Genomic DNA, 21,166 nt, shown 5'->3' on the forward strand with positions numbered 1-21,166 from the left:
CCTTCTCTCAGCAGGATTTATGTTCTGTCTTCTTGCACATATTGTTCAAGATGAAATTATTAAGAACTGTTTGCCTCTACAATACTTTCAGTTGTGATGATGAAACACCTCTAACATCTCATGTTCTGAAAACATCAAGGGAATAACAAGTTTCTCAACTTCTTTTATTACTTTTTTCTTTGGCCAGGTTATGAAAGACACCAGTAAAAACTTTTAGGATAAATAATGTATCTTTCATGTGATCCAATTAATAGGATCATGAAAATTAAATCTCTGTGATATTTTTGCTTATGAAAGATTTGTTATCATTCTATGGACAAAATCTCTCCTAGGTAAGTACATGACAATATGAGTAGTTTTCTAGAGGGTTCTAGAAATAAATAGTTCCACTTATATGGCCATGCCACCAAGTTGAAAAGAAAGTCTAAGTATGTTTTAGGTAGTATCCAAGGATTCTGCAGGTTAATACGTGAAAACATATTATGATTTTACCTCCAGATTAGTCAATGTCATTTCTCGAAAGACATAAGCAGGATTTCCTTCTTCTGAATGGCAGGTAATCTGGAAATTCCCATATGATGAGCTTCCTGACGGCTCTGGCCAGTACTGATGGCATTTAACCTAAGGTCAACACATTTTTAAAGATGCCTGTGTTTAAATTCAGAGTATTATTTTCATTTTCTCTAGTCTTTAAACCTTTGTTTGTTACAGATTATTTTGATCATTTTGTAATCACTATTAATTTACTTACCAAGCAGACTTTGTTACCTAATTACTGTTTATAAAATAAGGTATCACAGAGATTTCCTGTTTCTCTTTTCAAGAGGACACATGCACCAGCTCTTGCAGTTAGTTTAACTGAAGATGGATGCCTTTAACTTCCATTACAATTTTTTTAAGAGCTTATCTACAAATATTCCATCTTAACACTTGAGTGACAAAGATGCTGCTTTATAAATATTTCTGACCTCCAAGATCCTAATGTGACCTTCTCAAAGTACATTTATATGGGAAAAGAACAAATGAAAAAAAAAGGAGATAAGCAACAAAAAAAGTTGCTATGCTAATGCAGAAAATAGGGGGATGAAGATGGTGGACTTCAAAGACTCCCTATCAAGTCCTCAAACGTGAATGAAAACTTCAAACACTATGACTTCTGATGTATGGCTTAAATGCCTAATTACAGAGGTCATTTCAGCTCAAGCGTACTTTTGCATTTCCAACCCACCTGGCGATTCTTTAAGAGCAGCCAGATATGCAGACTTCCTGCTCCACTGAGACATCCCGGCATGCAGTGGGATAGTGATGTCAGAAGCCTCATGATCAGCTTTAGAGCAGGGAGTCTGCCTATGGGTATAAGACAGATAAGTCCTTTTATTTCATTATTAAGCAGCTCTCCAAAGAACTCCACAAATACCATTATTGAAGGGGTGGGGGAACCTCAGAGAACTGCTATTGCAAGTCTGTTCTTAGCAGATCTGCAAAGAAAACTCAGAGTAAAAGGGCACTTGTACTGAAATTTCCTCTAATCATGTTTATTTGGGAGCAGGCAGCATCATGCAAACATTGAGTCACTGAAAAATGGTTTAAAAACACTGCAACTCCCCTTCAATTATTTTAATTCTATTTAGAGTCCTGACCTCACAGCAGATATATGGTTATTAAAAAGTCAGAATATATACAGACATCTGAACTGCAGTTCAAGTTGATCAGAACAGCCACAACCCACTATAAATCCATCTTCAAAAGAAATCCTGATATGGAGGAATTCCACTACACTATTATTCCAGACTGTCATTTCTGTCCACACACTTAACCAGCCAGTGCTAGTGGGAATGCTCCAGACTAAACCAAGTAACTCTGGAAGTACACTGTGTGCATGACCAGACTTGATTGTTTTGCCTATCTCCAAAGGATAAAACTGCATAAAACCCAAAGCTATCAAGGAAAAACTACAGCTTAAACCACAACCAAACAAGCCACAAAATACACCTGAGGCCTTTTACAGCACCATACACAGTGACTAATTTTGACTCTAATTACTTTTTTATTAGTATTCTATTTTTACACGTTTTATATGCAAATTAAAGGACAATGATTATTTCATATGATTAAACAAATCTTTATAGACACAGAATAACATTTTATGGAAAATTTTAGATTTCAAGCTTTAAGAAAATCCTTGATAAGACAGCCATCCAGGCATGGGATATTAACACTACAAAGCTGTGTTAGGCTGCCTTAAAAATTAATCTCACTACATATCAAAGAAGTACTCTACAAAAACTGATTCAACTTCTTGGAGTTCCCTCATTTGAAGTTTAGAGAAAAAAATCCTATGAAGGTAAATTCTAGATGCCTTTTACTTCACAAAAAAAGAACCAAACAAAGCAGACTAAAAATATTTTAAGAAATACATGAAGACTTAAGTGCATTTCAGGACTGAACAAAGTTTAAATAATAGCTGCATTAACAACACCAGAAGATTTAAAATCTAGGACTCATCATTGCAGACGTATTAGGAATGCACTGCTTTTATGAAAAACAGTTACAGAACGACAGAACAGTTTGGGCTGGAAGGGACCTTTGAAGGCCATCCAGTCCAACCCCCTGCAATGAGCAGGAACGTCTCCAACTAGATTTGAGTTGCTCTGAGCCCCATCCAACCTGACCTTGAATGTTTCCAGAGATGGACATTCACCACCTCTCTGGGCACCTTGTGCAACTTGTGTATTTCACCACCCACATTGCAAAAAATTTCTTCCTTCTATCTCCTCAACCTACACTCATCTAGTTTAAAGCAATTTCCTCTTACCCCTTGTCATATTTTATGCCACAATGGTATATTCCTCTAATCTTTTAAAGGCTAATCACCAACAGTTTTTTAGAAGATTATGGAAGTGATATTTAAGGAAATGTTCTACTTACTCTGCCCCGTTCAACTTGAGTTGTTAACATTACAACCATAGAAGAGCCTTGCTCCCAAGTCATCTGCCAAAAATCAGGACATGTGTTCGGTAATGGACCTTGACAAGCAATGTACTGGTTTATTATTGTGGAAGAAGGGATTTCCATCTAAGAGAAGACAAAGTCATTATTTCAATTCCTACAGCAAATGGAAGGCAGGCATCAGACATTTACAGTTTAGTAACTAATAGATTAAAAAAACATCCATGACATTAATTCTATTCCTTAAAGGCTAGCAAGCACAAATTGGCACAGATAAAGATTCTTTAAGTGTTTCACATGCAAAATTACTACAAAAATTCAAATACACTTTTCATATGAACTGACAGTCAGGTAATCGCCATAATGAAGATTAACGGTTGAAAAAAGAAGTAACAGAGCAGTTGGCAAATAATTCAGGTGCAAATATTTCTTGCTCTGTGGGTTTTTGACACTAGGGTGTTAACACTGATCTCAGAGTTTAATATCTGCTTTTTTTCATTAAAGTAAGTAGCTGTAATTTTGCTGTTACTAACAATGAAAAAAACAAGATGCAAAAGAAAGTGATGCCAAATTAAACTTTACTGTTGTTGAACACAACTGTTACAAAAGTAATCAGAAAAGAATTAATTGCTCTGGAGAGGGCTGGCTTCAGTTATCATTTCTTTACTTTCAGTCACCATTCTTTCATTAAATGTGGGGCTACACTTTAATATTTATGAAAAGACGTGCCACAAAACATTAGAAAGTAAGTTTATCTATAGGGAATTTCAAACTACCTGACTGGAGGTTTAGTAGCCATTCTAGCCTGAACTAAATTTATAAAAAATAGGTTTTTTAAATTAATTTTTTCATTGAAAAACTGTAAAATTACTTCATGTCAGAAGCACTTCTGAAAAATACAACTCACATTTATATAATTTGCATTGATGTAATCTTCATTACTTTTTAAAATAACCCGTGTAGCATCATCTGAAAAAAAATTTAGAAAGATGTTACAGTATTATTTACTAACCACAGTGAAATACTTTTAGAGCACATATACAAATAGAAGTACTTACAAGGCGAAATGTCTCTGTATCTATTTTTGGAAATGTTTTGAGGTAATCTGGCACAAGACATTGTCATTCCAGGCTTTTTCCTATACAATTGCTAAAAGACAAAGCTGATGGTCAGAACATAATAGATGCAATAGACTCATTATTATATTCTTCGCCTAAATAGAATTTTTCTAAAAAGAGGTGCTTTTCAGAACAAAAACTACTGAGCAACAGCAGCTTCAACAAACATGAAAATACTTTTAAAAATAAAGCACTATAAATTTAGTTATGCTCTGGGATCACTGAAAATGACCAAGATGTAACCAAGATTTGTTTTAAGACAAAGTGAATGTTAAATTTCAAGCTTCCATTAGAACATTGATCCCGAGAAAAAGTAATATTATACACTGATATGTGAACTCACTGATACTGACATCCCACTTGGTCATCTGGGGCAAGCAGATTGTGTCATGTATAGGCATCTACCTACGTTGCAGGTAGATTTTTTGGGTTTTTTTCCTTCTGTATTCCAGTAACTGTAGAGCAAATCCTGGATACCTTGCACTTTTCCTGCACAGGAATTGCCTTGGAGAGGTTCCTGCCCTTTCATGCCTTAGTCATGCATTGCCACAACCCTTGTGCTACAAAAAATATCAGTGAAATGATCCAGGTTCAAAAAAAGCACTTTAAAAAACTTTCGTACACTGAACTTGCTAGAGAGAACAAAAACTTATATTAAAGGAGAATTTTAAATAACTTAGAAAAAATCTGCTCTTTCTAAACATAAAAGGAAATTTTACCGAAGTTCTTAAAGAATGGTATATAAAATACATTTTATAAACTTATATTGCAAAATATAATGCTAGGTGTCCATTTGGTGAGGAATTCACAGAATTCGCACTGCTGTGTTTTACAAAGCTACTGCTTCCTGCTTTAAGCCACTTATTCTCATGCATTTAAGATGGATATCACCAAGGCACAAGTCCGTGCTGAAGAAAGACCATGGCTATCAGCAGCTTAGGGTCCCACAGGAAGTGCACTACTATTCTGAAATATGTCAATAAAAATCAACTATTTATAAAATACACAGTTACATTAACCTTTAACATTAGGGCAGTAGTTTCATTGGTTATTTTACCTTCCCTCTTTGAGAATGCCCACAAAATGTCAACAGCTCGGTGTCATTCAGTTTCTACAGCAACTTAGGTATGGAGTGGAAGGCCTGAGTACAGAACACGTATTTTGGTAGACATTCTACAGCCTTCATCTTTATGAAAATATTTTATTAGCATGTCCCTGATAACCTCAGAAAGTGTAAGTAATAAATAAAGCTATTTATGAAATGAAAACCTAGGATTAGGCATTCTTAAGTTTGCACATACAGGTTTGATTTTTTCCTTTGGTTATTTTTCTTTTGAGAGTGTAAGACAATTGTTTTGCTAAAAGATGCTGACTGTACCGAGATTTAATTGAAAACTGCTCTGTTAAAATAACTGCTATCCCAAAAGACTTGAAACTTGCATCCAGCTCCAGGCGATACAGTACTTACATCAAACTGAGCCAAGACAGTTCCAGTGATAAGCCCCTCTGCTAACTGAATCATGGATTCCCTCAGAGCATTATCATCTTGATGGACACCATCAAGTGGAGATTTCTCAGGGATGTACTGAAAATCAGGCTCGCTCTCCAGCTTCTCTTCCACAACATCATAGACAGCTAGAACAAGCAAAGGTATGAATGCTCTGACTGAAGATGCTGTTTGACTAAAGTTAGCTCTAAATCATTTATTTAAAACAGCAAAAACACCACATTCTTCCTGTAGAAAAACACACATTTATTAGCACACTGATTTTAGTTCCCATCAGCAAGGACAGATAGCCTTTACTGATCATTATAATCAACAATAAAACTTTTGGTTTTGGTGTAAAAGTAACTTTATGTGAAAGCACCATCACTGACCATTAAAATTTTTATCAAAACTCATGTTATACCCTGCCTTGTAACTCCCTAATCTCAGAATCTCACATCATGCCTCTGATGTCATCACAGCTGCACTTATATTTTACTTACAATTCACTTAGAACTCATTTTAGGCTTCAGTAATTAGGGCACGATGTGCAGACCACCTGAGAAAATTGCATGAATACGTGGCATTATAAAGCTATCAATGCTCTATATGTGCCGTGCCTGTAAACTCGGAAATCTTCTGCTACACCTAACAGAGACGTGCTGTTCAAAAGCCTCTTTTTAAATTATATCACACCACTACAAAGGAGGAAACTGGCAACTCCTCACTTCTACAACTCACATGTTTTTCTCCAGAATACAAAGATAATCAACACACAAAGGGAAAGACAGTTTGTTTTAGCAAATTTGCAAACAAAGCTCACAATTTTGTCTGAAAAAGAAAGTAAGACCACAAAAGCTGCAAGAGAACTTACACACAGAATGACAGGACATGTAAATGCGGAGTGCAAATTAGCAAGTAAGGGAAAAGGTTTTATAAGGTGGGTGAGGTACTCTGCAAAAGTAATTTCAATTATTCCAATTAAACATCAATATTTTTCATTTTGCTTTTTCCTCTCCAACTCTGTTATAGTTAGGAGGTGCAGCAGAATTAAATCCAGTGCCCATCTGCTGGCTACAATCCAACAGTGTATTTTGTGAATACACTGCATAAGATTTTATTCAGACTGCATTTTAGCACTTCTACTAAGCCTCCTCAAGTAGAAACATTACCAGTGGTTTTGAATTGTTTTAAAAATGTATGGAAGTATTTTGTATATACTGACCTCCAAAGTCATCCAAACACTGGATATTTGGTGAGGGGTTTTTGTTTGTGTTTGGTTTAAATTTTCCTTAAGGGAATAACAGTAACCTCATGAAATACATTCAATATCCATATAGCTTTCTGGACACTTTTATCAATGAGAGTGAGAACAAAATTTAAATTAGCTCTCTGTTAGAAATATTTGATCTCTGACTTTTTTACTAGTTTTCAACACCTAGTTATACACAGCTCCTTAGTATGGGATCTATACACTGTGTTGTTGCAATTCCTTTTCAGGGGAGGGAGCTCTTTCTTGAAGGTTAAACATGCCATCCCAGGACACAAAATGGAGGTTAGAAAACAAGAGCAGGGTGTGGACTTTTATTTTTAGTTATGATATACAAGTCACTCACCATTGGGTCGAACTAGGAGCACAAGTTCCCCTGAGTGTCTCTCACAGCTAGCTTTAATAAACATTACAACTTGGTCATGGGTATGCTCTGCTATATCCCTGCCGTTAATCAGCACAACCTGGTCCCCTTCATTCAAACGAGGGACACAGAGATCAGCCTGCAAGGTTGGGGGAAAAGCACAAAACCATCTGTAACACAAGCCATTACCAATTTCTTACCTTAAAGTAACAATTTAAAGTAACTATACTTGGGCTCTTGAATCCTAACAGCCCTGTTGCTATGGTTGCTGTACTGTATTCAAATGATGAATCTAAGCATTACACAATACACAGGCAGTGCCATTCCCATGAAGGAATCCATTTGCAGCTGGGAGGTGACTGGCACTGTAACATGTCTTTCAGCAGCAGTTACCCTACCCTCAGCTGATGCAGAAAGCTCCTCTGTTTGAATCACACTTTGTATAGGCAATTAAAGAGCAGGATGTTTTTATCTTTGAAGGGACGGGAATAACATGGCAATACCTTGTCCAAATCAATTTCACAGGCTTATATGCTTCAGGTCTAAAATACCTAAACATGGTAATGGCAAAATACAATGCACAACTCCCAGTAATCCCAGAGAGAAGAATCGGGTAATAAAAATTGTTATTATAATCGCAGCCTAAATGTCATTGCAGAAGAGAGAGAGCACAAGCCATCACCAACAATCTTCTCCCTAGAGAGTGAATGTTTCAAGCCAAAATTATTCATATTATTAAATATCTCAGGGATAATCATTAACAAGAACAGTGATTTTGGCAAAAATTTCAATAGTTTCAAAGAGTAAAAAAAAACCCAAAAAAACCCCCAAAACCCAAAAAAACTAGCCTGCAAAAGAAAGAACTTCTTAAAGTTCTTAAATAAGCAAATAAATGGTTAACTCCACTCTAACTCTCAAAGGTATAGACAGAGCTGACTCCAGTCGGTTGAATACCAGGTCAGTATTTCTGGCAATAAATTGACAAATATTGTGCCTAGTTAGGAGACACTCTTATAGTCACTAAACATCAGTAACAACATGCAATCAGACCTGATGAATGATTCATAATGTCTGGTTTTAATCTACATCTTGGCTTTACTCAGCTACATCTGTCACTAAAGTAAGACATTTGCTATTTTAGTTATTTTTAACACTTTTTCAATACGTAATTTATGTGAAATTACTGAATGTCTGTATCTAAAAAAAGTAATAAAGTAGAAGTATTTTTAGGATGGCACAGCTCAAGTACCAGTGCATACTGAGCATCTGTAATGCCCTGTAATTTTCAGAAATTAAACTTTGTTTCAGTAGGAAAAAAATACTTTTGAGGATTGAAGAACTTTAAAAAATGTATTATAAAGCCCCATCAAATTCCTACGGCACATAACTTGCTTTGTTCTGATAATGTTATAGCAAAAACTAATTTTCATAGGCAGCTATGAAATAATTTATCATTTTCAATACATCTTTCAGGATACACAGATATCGCTACCAAGTTTGCTTTTTTGATAACTTACAGGTGTTCCTGGAGCTACCCTGGACACTATTACCGGCATCTTCTGATCATATCCACCCTTTAAAAACAAATCAAATTAGTAATAAGTCCCAAATGCCAAAAAATAACCTGAATAAATGTGAAAGGAATAGATGTACTGTTACCTTTACATTGAAGCCAAACCTTCCATTCTCATCTGGTTTCATTCTGATCATAACAAGATTGTCATGGGGGACACCACCATTGGGCTAGTAGACAAAAGTGATATTATATTAGTACGTATTTTGATCACAGTTAGGCTTTGAGGATATTGTATCTAATAATTCTGCAGTTTCCTCGTCAAATAGTTGCTCCTGGACACTTAAGAAAACAGGAAGCAATAACACAAACATCTTGGATTTGCATAAAAGGGAAGAATTACACCTTGAAGAGTCTTGGACATAAGTAAGTTAAAGGTGTGTTCTGTCAAAGCAAGCTCAAAGTAAGAAAGAATATTAGAAAAGACTACCTGGCTTCTAAGATTCTAAGAAAAACAGCTTACTAAATGGAAACTTCTTAAATTCTTTTTAATTAAGACCACAGTGAAAAGCTGGCATAAGGATGTAATATAATGAAAAGGAAGATAATTGAAGGTGTCCTTTTTTTTGTATTAACAGCAATATGCCGGTAGTAGGCAAGGAAATCTTGGTAGCCTATCCCTTACTCTCGTTCCAGTGTAGTGGAGTATGAGGCGAGACATATGCTCTGCACTGATTCAACTCTGAAAATTTTAGCTGTGTTCTTCTTGGTCTTATTTGGATCACAACAACACTGTTAAAGGAAATACCAATAAACTGAGGAATACTAGATATCTTTTTAACCTGAAAAATACCAACTTAGTGCATTAAAGTGATTTTTACTTGGTTCCCATCTTTATTTCACAGACTGAACATTAGCTAGTATTTCTATAGTTCCTGCAGTGAGGATGCAAAGTAATAAAGAAATGTGTTTTAAGGAAGTTTTCAATGCTACCAGTTACAGCAAAGCATAAAACTCATACTCAGAAAAATAAAAAATAAACTTAGAAAAGCAAATATTTTTATATGTAAGAAAGTTCAGAACCAGGAGTTACACACTAGGTTAAAGAAGTATGCACAACTTGGCTCATTAAAAGTTAACTCAACTGCAGGTGTCTTCTGTTCTTGGTTAAAACAAAACAAAGTTTGCCGAATGCATTCACAGTAATGAAAAAGTAAAAAATTAGGGAAAGGAAAGTAACGGCTCAAGAAATGTTAATGAGAAGGTAGGGTCTTAGGAAGCCTGATCATAGACCAATCATTTCAGCCTATGCTCACTGGCATGGGGGATCAGACACAATGAACATCAACCAAGTGCTCACCTGCAGCGTTTGGCAGCTTTTGTGCCACTGCATTCCCCAGAGAGAAAGGAGTAATTTCCTGCTTTAAGATGCTGTTTTGAGCAGAAGTTTATAATGAAAAATGTGCAGAGAGCACTGTATGCCACCATTAATGTGCTTGACTGAAGGGACTTTGGCCACACCTGTTTTCAAATACTTCTAACAGACTGGATACTTAGGGACTGCAGATGGAGTAAAAAAGTTGCCTTTCCCATATGTATCCTACTACCTTTCTACGCAGACTCTCCATACATGCAACAGACAAAGGAAATGCAGTAGCTTTATGCAGTGAAAATGATGAGGGGTTTTCTTTGAAATATTTGAGATGGTACAGCAGACTTTAGTGGTGCAGGAACCTGAATTCTGATCAGAAAAGCAACTTTGAAACAAAACAACATTCCAAAATTTCAATCATGTTATGCTCCTTTTTCTGTAGTCCCCAAAATAAAAAGTCATCAGCAGACCAAATTAGATGTTCAATTACAACAGTGTGCTGCCTTCAGCGAGATTGCATAAATGGGTCCCACTGGAGCACAGCAAACAATCACACTGACAGTGCACAGAGAAAAAAAACAATCTCATTCATGCAGCTGTGTTGGTTTTGCAAAACTAAAAGGAGTTAAAAAAACAACTGAAAGTTATTTTTGTCAATTTGGTAAAGATAACGGAATACAGGACAGAAAAACTTGATGACTAAAGTAGTGTTATCTTTCAAAACAGAACAGTACTTCAATGTGACTCAGGTAAGCACTGGCTGAAGACAAAGCTGTTACAAATTCTGTTTCATTACTAATTAAACTAAAAATTTTTACAACATTCCCAAAACACTCAAAAATTTAAGAGTTTCACTTTTGAGTCTTTTATTAAAACCCCAGCTATGAAATTAAACAGCAGTTTTATGGGAATCTTAACTTTGTTATAAGGCCTGAGAGAACACCCTAGGTTTACAGAATGCAAATAAAATAAATTAAGGCATTTCTAAATATCAGTTTGGGGAGGCGACTCAAAATTTAGAATGCCGGAGGTTGACAAAACTGTTTACATGGCATTTGCTACATCTGGATGTTAAACAGTTTTCCCATCCTGCAACATGTTTCTTGTCCCACATCAGTATAAAATCAAGAACCCTGGAAAACTTCTGGAAGGACAAAAATCACAAAAACGGTCAGGGAGATCTCACCTCAGTCAGACAATCAACTGACTACCTTACTCATCTCACACATGCTTGATTGTGGAAGAAGAACTTTTTGTTCATATTTTTATATTTGCTGTCACAGATCTCTTGATAGACTCTTTCTTGGAAATTCTGGTGAGAAATGCAACCACAGACTCAGGAAGCCTCTCCTGATAAAACCACTCTAGAAGCTGGTAGGCATTTTCAGGTTTAGCCTTTTAGCTAAAGCTAGATTAAACACCCACAGTGTCTTCTTTAAAATCGATGGCAAATGACTTCTCAAAGAGGAGGTTAGGTAGAAATTTCTGTATGCGCTGAAAAGCTAATGATCAAAATGTTTGCATAACCATCCCAACGTAGTGATTTGTTGTCAACTGACAAAGCACTACTCCAGCAGGTGGAAAAACCAGCAGGACCCAGAGAAGGGACAGTATGGATAACAGAAATGCTGCAAGGTAATGCACAAACACAGCAGCTCTGAAATGCCTCAGAACCAAGCTGATGTAAAACAGGACTATCATTCTGATAAAAAGCAGAATGGTTCAACTGGATTAAAAAACTTACAGTGGATTTTTCAGGTGATGCAGGAACATCAAATGTTTCATTAATATGGTTATCCAGTTCTTGCTGTGAGTGTGAATGATGAATTTGGTTCCAACTGTTCTTTTTAAACTGTTTGGGTGGTAACGCTGGAGGCTGCCCATCTATAGGAGTCTCTTGAGATCTAAATACCAAAATAGAAGTATGAAGTGGAATAATCATGAGATATTGACACATTCTTTCAGGGTTGCAAATAAACTGAAAATGTTAGAAGAAACTCAAGAGTTTGAGAGATGAATGTATGCAATTTTAGAACCTCAAAGATGTAGTGCATTAGAATATATTGGCAGTCTATGTTTGCACCTGTTGAAGCATTTTTCTTGAAAGCAACCGTACACAGAACCAGCAAGTTCATCTTTTACCTATGACCTTTTTAAAAAATGGTTTTAGCATGCTTAACCCACTACTTCTGATTTGCAAGCACTCTATTCTAGATTAATGAAAATGTTCTCTGTGTTTTCATATAATATGGAGAATTTACTTTTCTTAGTCCTTTTGGAATAAAAGCTTAACTGTGTAATTTGTATTACATAAATATATGATTCATTTTTCATTATATGGATTTATATTTAAGAATTAAGAACAACATTTGGAAAGGCTCAAAAGAGCTCACAGTTTCCATTAACTTGGTTTGATGCCAGTTTCTAAATACCAGCAGGATACGTCGTTCTCCACAGGCACCCCACTAAAAGGTGCTATTAAGTCATTTAACAACTTCAGACAACAGCCCACTAATACCAGATCCATAGACCATCAAATATGAAGCTACAGGTTATAGCTAAATCTAAAGAGAATGCTACCATGAAAAATGGGGATGTCTGTTCTTTCACCCACATCCCTGGCTGCTTCCTTGAAGAACTGGTGCTCCTCCCTTGGCTCAGGCAGCTAACACCAAGCAACTAAAAATACACTGACTTTTTGGACAAGCCTGAGTCCTCTGGTTTATCTCAGGAGTGACCACCACACAGTGAGGGAAGGACACTTGCAGAGGCAAAAGCAGGACACTGCTCCTTTCGTTATCAGCAAGCAGTAGTGGCAACTCATCACATAACTCCCTCCAAAATGCACATGTAGCCACGTGAGCAGCTCTGCTGCATTTAGTGGTCCCGCCTCAGTGAACTGTTAGCAGGGCAAGACTCTCAGTATGAGACTGCAAAACAGTTCAAGTTGATGCAAATCAGAAAACCTAAGGCACACATCAAACTCCATACCATGTAATTTGTCTCTATGCAATTCAAGAAAGGCTGTTCCCAGATACATGTTCTAAAATAAAAAAAATCTGAGCAAAACTGAGTATAGTGATTTCTATAAAAAAGGATGAACCTCTTTCACAAAACATGAAAACTGGGAAATAGAACACTACACTTTGAAACGCCAAACATTTTCTGCTTCAGTTTTAAAAAAATTAGTCAATATTCTTAGAAAACAAAACTGGTAACATTTTTGTCAGTCTATGAAAACAGCACATTTGAAAAGATCCCAACAATATTTTTCTCTATTTTTCTGCTTAATTTCAACTTTCAGAAAATATTTTTTTCATGAAGTGTTAAAAGAAAAAAAAAGTACTAATTATTCAGTCTGATGTCTGAAGACCTCATGTTCAAAACACACTCGGAAAGAAAAATAGTATTTCTTAACACTTTTCAATGCAAGTAACAGAAAAAAGCACATTTCATTTTTCAAGATAAGCAGCTTTTCTAAATTCATTTTTGTGGGGAGAAAAATATGATGATTGTCAACATTGCAAAACAAATCTGCGAGGCAGCTATAAACTATTTAGACATTGACTTACAAAGGTCACACAGAGATTTTTAGCTGCCTATGCATTCATTCATTCAAGTCTGGCACAGATTACTCAGCCTTTTAAGTTATGTATTTTCCTGCAATTACTCCTGAGAGTTTTAAACCAAAGAAAAAAAGGAACAGAAAACACAAATAGAAACACAAAAGAAGTTATTCTGATAAAAGTAGAAGATGGACCTTATGTTTGACTAGATGTCTGTACATACATGTCAACAAACACAAATAAATTCCTACCGAACACACAAACTTACAGAAAAGATTTGAAAAGTTACTTAAATGAGCACTTTACAAGCAGCAGTGCAAGTACTGTCATATATTAGCATAATGAATTGTGAGAACTAACAATCAAGCCTTGGGCATAAACTTCACTGCTTTGTATTTGCCCAGTCAGCTTTGAATTTCCTTATGAATGATCAGACAATGGCAGTGAAAGTAGCCTATTTTGCAGGCAAAGCAGCTCTCTGTTACTGAATTCAGCAATTTACATAATAATAAAATAACACACAAACCCTGGCACTAGCAAGTTTTGGGTATTTTTGTTACAGATATCCGGTTTGATCTTTTTAATATATTTAACAAAAGTTTCATACACACCCCCATAAATTTATTAAACTAAACACTTATCACATGCTTTTAGAATTTGAGGTTATAATTACCTCAGGGAACTACATGCTCAAATCTCTCAATTTAGTTTTGAATAGGACATGCAGATGGAGAAAAGATGTGCAGTTAAAGGTTATATTAGCTAAGCTGTAATGTCCTTCTGAACTGCATGGAAACTGTTAATTTCTATTGCTATGTTGATTCCAAACTGATCACTGAACCTACTGCCAGTCAGGTTAGCCCCTCTTTTTCACACATATAAATTTGATCAATAAATTAAAGTTTCTGACAAATTAGCACATGGACTACTCAAATCTTTTAAGCCAGAAAGGTCAAATTGGTTAAGACATAGCTTTTTGGACAGTGGAACAGTATAATTTAAAATTATGTATCTAATATTAACTTCATGTTTACTATTTTCCTTCATAAATGTCAAATCTCGGATCAATAACATCACCTAAACCTTCAAAAGACCTTAATGGGGTTCATATGTTTTTGACAGTCAACATCCTCATTCTTAAAAATATCTTGTACTAGAGATCTATACTGGGATATTAAATTTCACTTTTAAGCTTCCAACAAGAGGAAAAAACCCAAAAACTGAACCCGTAACACTTGGTGATGGAAGAGCAATACTTTTCTTGCTTGGGCATAAAAAGCCCAAAACCATTAAAAAAAAAACCAGCCAGAGTTGCACAAGTAATGTACAAAACCACTTCCTCTCTTTCTAAGACTTATTTCTATGGTGACTTACTCAAGAAATCAAACACTAAATAAACAAATCCTAAGAACACTCAGGAAGATCTTGTACAACTTAGAGTAAAGGCATATGAATAAAAGAGAGTATTTAAGAATGGTGCTTACTTCACTGTATCACTCTCCCATTCAGTAAGGGCTTCTCATAACAGACTTCAGCTGGAAGTCTTGGAACAGAAGGAACCTGACCCTGTGTGGCCTTTGGACAACAAAACTCTAATATGAGAAAAGATTCAGAAGTGTCCCAGTTCTGAGAGTCCCTTGACATGTGAATAGGTTAAAAAGTCCACCAAAAAAGGAGAACTTACATGGTTAGGTCAAATTACTATCACATAACCCTGAAAGTTAAATAACTAGCTGAGGGTCAAGTTGTAACTATCGTAGCCTATTGTAAAATGTGTCATGCAATATTTTATAAAACTTTAAAAATTTTGTATTCTATTTCCCTCCTTACACATAGTTGTTAAAACTGGAAGTACAGTGTAAGCAAGGTTTTAAAACTGTGTTCAAATAGCTTCTCAGAGTCATCTTTCCTGAAACATACCATTTGTTTATAAACATGTAATTAGGTATTTGCTGTGCTCTAATGGTTTTGAAACCAGTTGCACAATTTCCCTGCTAACAGAGATTATACAGAATTATGAGGGCATGTCTGGCATTAAATGTATAGCTTATACTAAGAGGGTCCAGCGGCAGTGATAAAATGGTATATATTGCACCTTTTTCCCAATTAACCTGTACTCTGAGCAAAATTCATTGAGTATTTCAGTATCTTCGAATAACTCAATGTGTTTTTTTGTTTGTCCTCCTTCTGGACCTAATAGACAATAACAGTTTTTATTTTGTCCACCATATCTTAGACTAAGTAAGCTTAAAGTATAAAGTATTTTCAGCATAATAGAAAGAAGAAAATAAAAAAAAAAAAAAGAAGCAGCCTGACAGTGTCATATTAAAAAAATAAGCTCTGCAACAATATACAAAATACACTAGCAATGTCCAAATGTTGTTGTGCCAAAAAGGTATTTTGACTACATAGTTTGTAGAGCTCATATTCTCACTCATACTTCTGTGCCTTGACAAAAGCAACATTTCCAAACTCGTGGGAATTAAAACTTCACTTTGATTCTATCAAAAACCCAACTTTTGCTTCCACATCCAGACACTGATGGTCACATTACAGCAAACCCACACCTCGGGTCGGTGGGGATGGTATTGTAATCCTGAACCTGGAATATGCCAGGTACAGGTCTTCAGCTCTGGATCATCTAGTTCCTTCTCACAATAAGACCTATACTAATAACTCCCTAAGTAACAGCCACCTTTTATTAAATTGCCCGGCTCTCCCTGACTCCACATTTAACAATAAATTCTTCAAGGCCAAGATTTCTGACTTCTCTTCAGAAGCCCTGCATGCTACAGTGGTGTGGTAAGAGCAGAACTTACGGGGATGATTCCAGTATGATGCTGTTGGCCTGGGTGGAAGATGGAGATCTGTGATTTACAAATACTTCACTCGGGGAGGTGTGAACCACATGATCCACTAAATGTCCAACTGATGAGGGTCGTAACCGGGCTCCTTCTTGAGTGAAGGCAGAGTTGCGACTAGGAGGGAAAGCAGAGCAGTGCAGTGTGACATGAATATTCTTGTTATTTTACATTTCTGATACCACCCACTAAAATGGGATGCTAAAAATATTATTTTGTCTCAGTGCAAGCACATGTTTATACATATATTTTTATTAAAATTTCAAAAATCACTGAAACAATTATGTTGTCTGATCAAGATATATTTTGTTATTTTATTTTTTTAAGTGTTCAAAAATTATTTTAATAAACACTGGGTTTATTTAAAAGGGTTATTTAAAAATTTATTTACTTTTAATTAAAGAAGTCTGAAATCATTATGATCCAATGAACAAGCTGACAAGCCCAGTCAACAAGAAGAAAAATGGATTCCCAAGAAGACAAATCCTGGCTCTGTTCATGGCAGAACTTAACCTTAAGTTAAGTAACATTAAGATGAACAATTTATCCCCTGCATCTTCCCCATGATGAATCATAAGCTTTGCACTGAGAGTCTTATCATTTCTGGAATCCAGTATTTTCCCATTTGAAAACCAGCATGACAATATTAAAATTCTTTTAAACATGCATGATTAAGTTTGTTATGCTTTAAGCATCATTATTGCACAATTTTTCAGTAATTTTTAAATGCTACATATATTTACAACATTAATCTTGTGAATATTATGCTGCAGAATCTTAAAATCTTCTCATTTATGCAATACAAAATTGAGTAATACTGATTCTTAAGCCAGTTTCAGCACACTGAGAAAACTGGTCACCTTCCAAGAGAAATCAGGAATGTTTTTTCACTAACTTAAAACAGAAGGCTCTGTCTATGTGAAAAGAGTGAATGCAGAAAGGAAAGGCAGAAAAATTGAGAGGAATAAACCTGCAAGGATTTCCAATTAAGTAATTTTCCCCAGTGTTTTAAAAAGTGGTATTAACCAAAATAAATTATCTTTAAAATATCACATAGATTTTACCATCAAGGTCTTTTTTTTAAACCAAATTAATAACTTAGTTTTAACTGTGCTTGAGAAAACTCAAGCTCTCAAATTTAGGGTAGTGTGATACATCTTAAACTTTTTATAGGTCAAGTGAAAAGCACCTAAAACTCGCCCCTAAATACTTATTTTTATCTGAAGCTACGTGTTACAGAGAATCATTTGGCACAGAATTTTTGAAGCTATTTGTATACATAACACATTAATCCTTTTATGACACAAGCAGGTCACTCACATTAGAGGTAGGGAGTCATTTCTAGGGAGAGATCTGATGCTACTCACTGATTTGGGGTTCCAGGTGGAGACCGTGATGGGAGGCTCTGTGTTTCCAACCTATCGTCAGACAGCGAGTTCCTACTCACTACTTCCCAATCCATCCCACTCATTAATTTCCGTGCCAAGGGTTTACTGGGGGATCTAGAAGAAGAAGAAAGTAAAATGGCTAACCAAAAATTATATGGTGTAAGAACAAAATTACATAAAACTCACCAGAATGAAACTGATGTTCTATCATAGGAAACCAAATGATATGTAAGAAAGGAAATATAATAATGCAAAGCTACATTTACATGGGCAGTTCTGTATTTTCTCCATCTACTGTACTTCATTTGCTGTACTTTGAATAGAAAGCCATTGAAATAGCAATAAACTACTGTTGGCTGCGAGGGAGACAGGTAAGCAGAATCTGAACTCGCTAAACTTCTAATGCCTCAAAGACAATCTGACTCAAACAGAATAATCATTGAGAGATCTGAACTTAAAAATGTAGATCAAAACGAACCAAATAAACAAACAAAAAAACCTCCTCTAAGTAACACAGTTGTTTAGCCACCTCAGAAAAAATAAAGCAGTGAAAACATCAGGCCAAAAAAACTCCCAAAGACTTTGAAGAACTGAAAGTGGGGTAAGCATCAACATGACAATAGAATTACCAAGTTTTGCTTACACATCAGGGGTTCCCATCAAGATGACATGCCTTCTCCCAGAACATGCCCTGTCACTTGTCAGGCAGATGCAACAATACTATTTAACTATTTGAACTCCTTTGTGGGTAACAGAACTTCATTTGGTTCTGTGCCAGAAATGTCCTTCAGGTTAAAGGTCATTATCACCAGGGCTTTTATACAAAAGGAATTCTATTTTCTACTCGTTGTCCTTTCTTGACATTAACAAAGCTTTTTCTTCCCATTCTCCAGTCATTCCAGGATGCCTACAATCTCCTGCTGTTTCTTTCACCTATTTCTTAAGCACAAATGAAACCATACTTGTAATTTCTCATTAAATACATTTCCCTTTTATATTGGAAATCATCAAATGAATCACCCGAGGTTGCTTTTTTCTTAGCATTGCATTGGATGGTTCAGTCATCCTGCAACTGAACATACCCGGACTTTCACTGTTTGTTGTTTTCAACTGAAAATTCTTCAGCTAACAACAAAAAATAATTTTAAACAATTCATACATGTCCTGTATATTTTGTGTTACTGGGTTTTTACTTTACTTCTACTGCTTTGATGGTCCTACATAGTTCAGATTTCTTCTCTATCATTACCCAAACCGTCTCTTGGTTCCAGTGATACTTCAATCTTTTGTGACATGATAATTTCATTTCCATTTGCCTTCCTATTCTATCTGTAAATTCTCTGGCTTTGCATAATGAGGTGACAACATATTATTGTATCAGCAGCACAGCTCCATACACCCATATCACAAAATAATTTCTGGCTTTACTGTCCTTGTGACACATGATAACTTCTTTATCTTTGTCATTATTACTGGTTTACTGAAAGAGCAACTCCAGAAAGAAGGAACTTCAAAAAATTAAAGAACTACCTGCACACAAACTACATCCTCTGAAAATGAGAAACCTGATTACAAATGTATTTTTGCTTCTCAGAGAACTTAAAACTCAATGCAAGTTAACACCTCAAGCAGATAATATTGTCCTCAATATTATCAAAAAAGTCTACAATAACTATCAACCAAGCATTACATTGAATAAGCTTCACATACAGAAATAAGTAAGATGTCAACACTGTTTGATACTAAAGGAGTGGTGGTCTGCGTGTGGAGGGTTTATTTTTATTTTTACCCCACCAAGCAGTTCTGAACATATATTGCATTCTGCTTTGCTGCTCTAAATTTCTGACAAATTTCAAGCAGTTAAGCGAGATGGGCTATTCTAAATAATACTGTTTCAGGTGTTATTCCACCTGAGGGAAAAAATCTAATAGTATATTGATATTTGAAAACAGGGAAAATATCAATTAATTCCTCAGGAGAAGCACGTCCAGTTTCTTAGAACACTTCACTGTATTTAAGTATTAATTTGATTTGAAAAATAATTAGCTTGGTATCGTACCAATTAAATCAAAATTCTGATTTCTGTTATTTGCTTCAAACGTGAGCAACTCAAACTACTTATATATCTTTCTTCACAAACATGTAAATGTGAGCAATTCTGAACAGGTAAAATAACATGAAACTGAAATAGCAGAACTGAAATGCATGTCTAATTCTAGCCTTTAATTATTCTTTTATTAATCAGAGCTATGATTAGCTGGACCCTGCTGACAGCTGTTTGCAGCCAGCAGATGAGCACCAAGAGCCAGTTCTTCCAAGAGGTGGATTCTACTACCAACCAAAGAACAGTCTGAGGGAAAAAAGAACATAATATAACCAATGCTGAATTAGGTAAATACAGGACAGCAGATATAGTACTTGCTGACAGACATGTAAAGGCAACTACTGAACCTCATTTACCTTCAGTGAAAAAGCAACAAATGGAATGTAGGAAAGTTGGAGGGGGCGGGGGGGCTTTTCTTTATTTGACATTCAACAACAGTAAAAGTGCACCATCCTTGCCTCTGTGAAACTAGATAAACTACAAAGACAGACACAGGAGTATATAGGGTGGAGAAAAAAAAAAAAAACAACAACAAGTTTTTCCAAAAACTACATTTTTGACTGCTTCAAAAACCCCACTGCTTTATATCTTAAGCCACGGTCTGTAACTATGTTTATGCAAACTTCCTCAATCTACACAACAAACGAACACAACTCTAAAATGAGCAAGGCATCACCTTCTTCCTTATCAAAATATCCAATGTCAAGAAAACACTCACCTTTTACTGTGGATAGGGTCTGATCTTTCAGAAGTAATACCTTACACCACCATGATAAAGAGCTGCAGTGTTTATCACCAAAGCTTCGTTTCAATTATTTTATTAACAGCTCTAACCTCAGAGTCCCACCCACTCATGTTTGTTGCCCCAATTTCCTGTCTTTGCAGTAATTTCAAAGAAAAAATTACCACACTGCAGCATTGAACTTCTTAGTGCTGTGGCTTTTTCATTTTAGTTCTCTTGTCAACACTTCTAAATCTAACAATAATTTTTTTTAATTAACATTCAAGATTTGTTGTGACATATACCTACAAATCTGTCCTGTATGTCTGATTTCTAACAATATTAAAATAACTTTCTTATGTCAGAGTGCACCTGAGGAGATGAGAGAGAGAAAAACCAAGCTGTAAAAAACTTTCAAATTTGAAATTCTAAATTCCACCTCTGTCTGCTCAGC

At 35.6% G+C, this 21,166-nt stretch overlaps 1 protein-coding gene across 7 annotated transcripts in view; it reads right to left on the minus strand.

Annotated features, from left to right (window-relative positions):
* Nucleotides 1–21,166, minus strand: part of PTPN4 (protein tyrosine phosphatase non-receptor type 4) — a 112,023-nt gene that overhangs the window by 13,359 nt on the left and 77,498 nt on the right. For 6 of the 7 annotated variants that reach the window (XR_006018287.1, XR_006018288.1, XR_006018289.1 and 3 more), the window contains 11 exons: nucleotides 17,867–18,001; nucleotides 16,458–16,616; nucleotides 11,817–11,976; nucleotides 8,847–8,930; nucleotides 8,705–8,761; nucleotides 7,170–7,326; nucleotides 5,536–5,702; nucleotides 4,008–4,098; nucleotides 3,857–3,918; nucleotides 2,929–3,075; nucleotides 493–621 (listed from right to left, as the gene is read on the minus strand). Coding sequence is in view for 4 of the 7 variants with exons in the window: in XM_042041596.1 (XP_041897530.1) it covers nucleotides 493–621; nucleotides 2,929–3,075; nucleotides 3,857–3,918; nucleotides 4,008–4,098; nucleotides 5,536–5,702; nucleotides 7,170–7,326; nucleotides 8,705–8,761; nucleotides 8,847–8,930; nucleotides 11,817–11,976; nucleotides 16,458–16,616; nucleotides 17,867–18,001 (1,348 nt within the window). In the remaining 3 variants the exon portion in view is untranslated. Of the gene's footprint in view, nucleotides 1–492; nucleotides 1,348–2,928; nucleotides 3,076–3,856; nucleotides 3,919–4,007; nucleotides 4,099–5,535; nucleotides 5,703–7,169; nucleotides 7,327–8,704; nucleotides 8,762–8,846; nucleotides 8,931–11,816; nucleotides 11,977–16,457; nucleotides 16,617–17,866; nucleotides 18,002–21,166 lie in introns of those variants that run through there. The other variant, XM_042041599.1, reaches the window with a different exon arrangement.

This window comes from Corvus kubaryi, unplaced genomic scaffold (genome assembly GCF_017639235.1).
Source record: "Corvus kubaryi isolate FWS band 111438036 unplaced genomic scaffold, C.kubaryi_AGA036_p1.0 37396, whole genome shotgun sequence".
NCBI classification, from domain to species: Eukaryota; Metazoa; Chordata; class Aves; order Passeriformes; family Corvidae; genus Corvus; species Corvus kubaryi.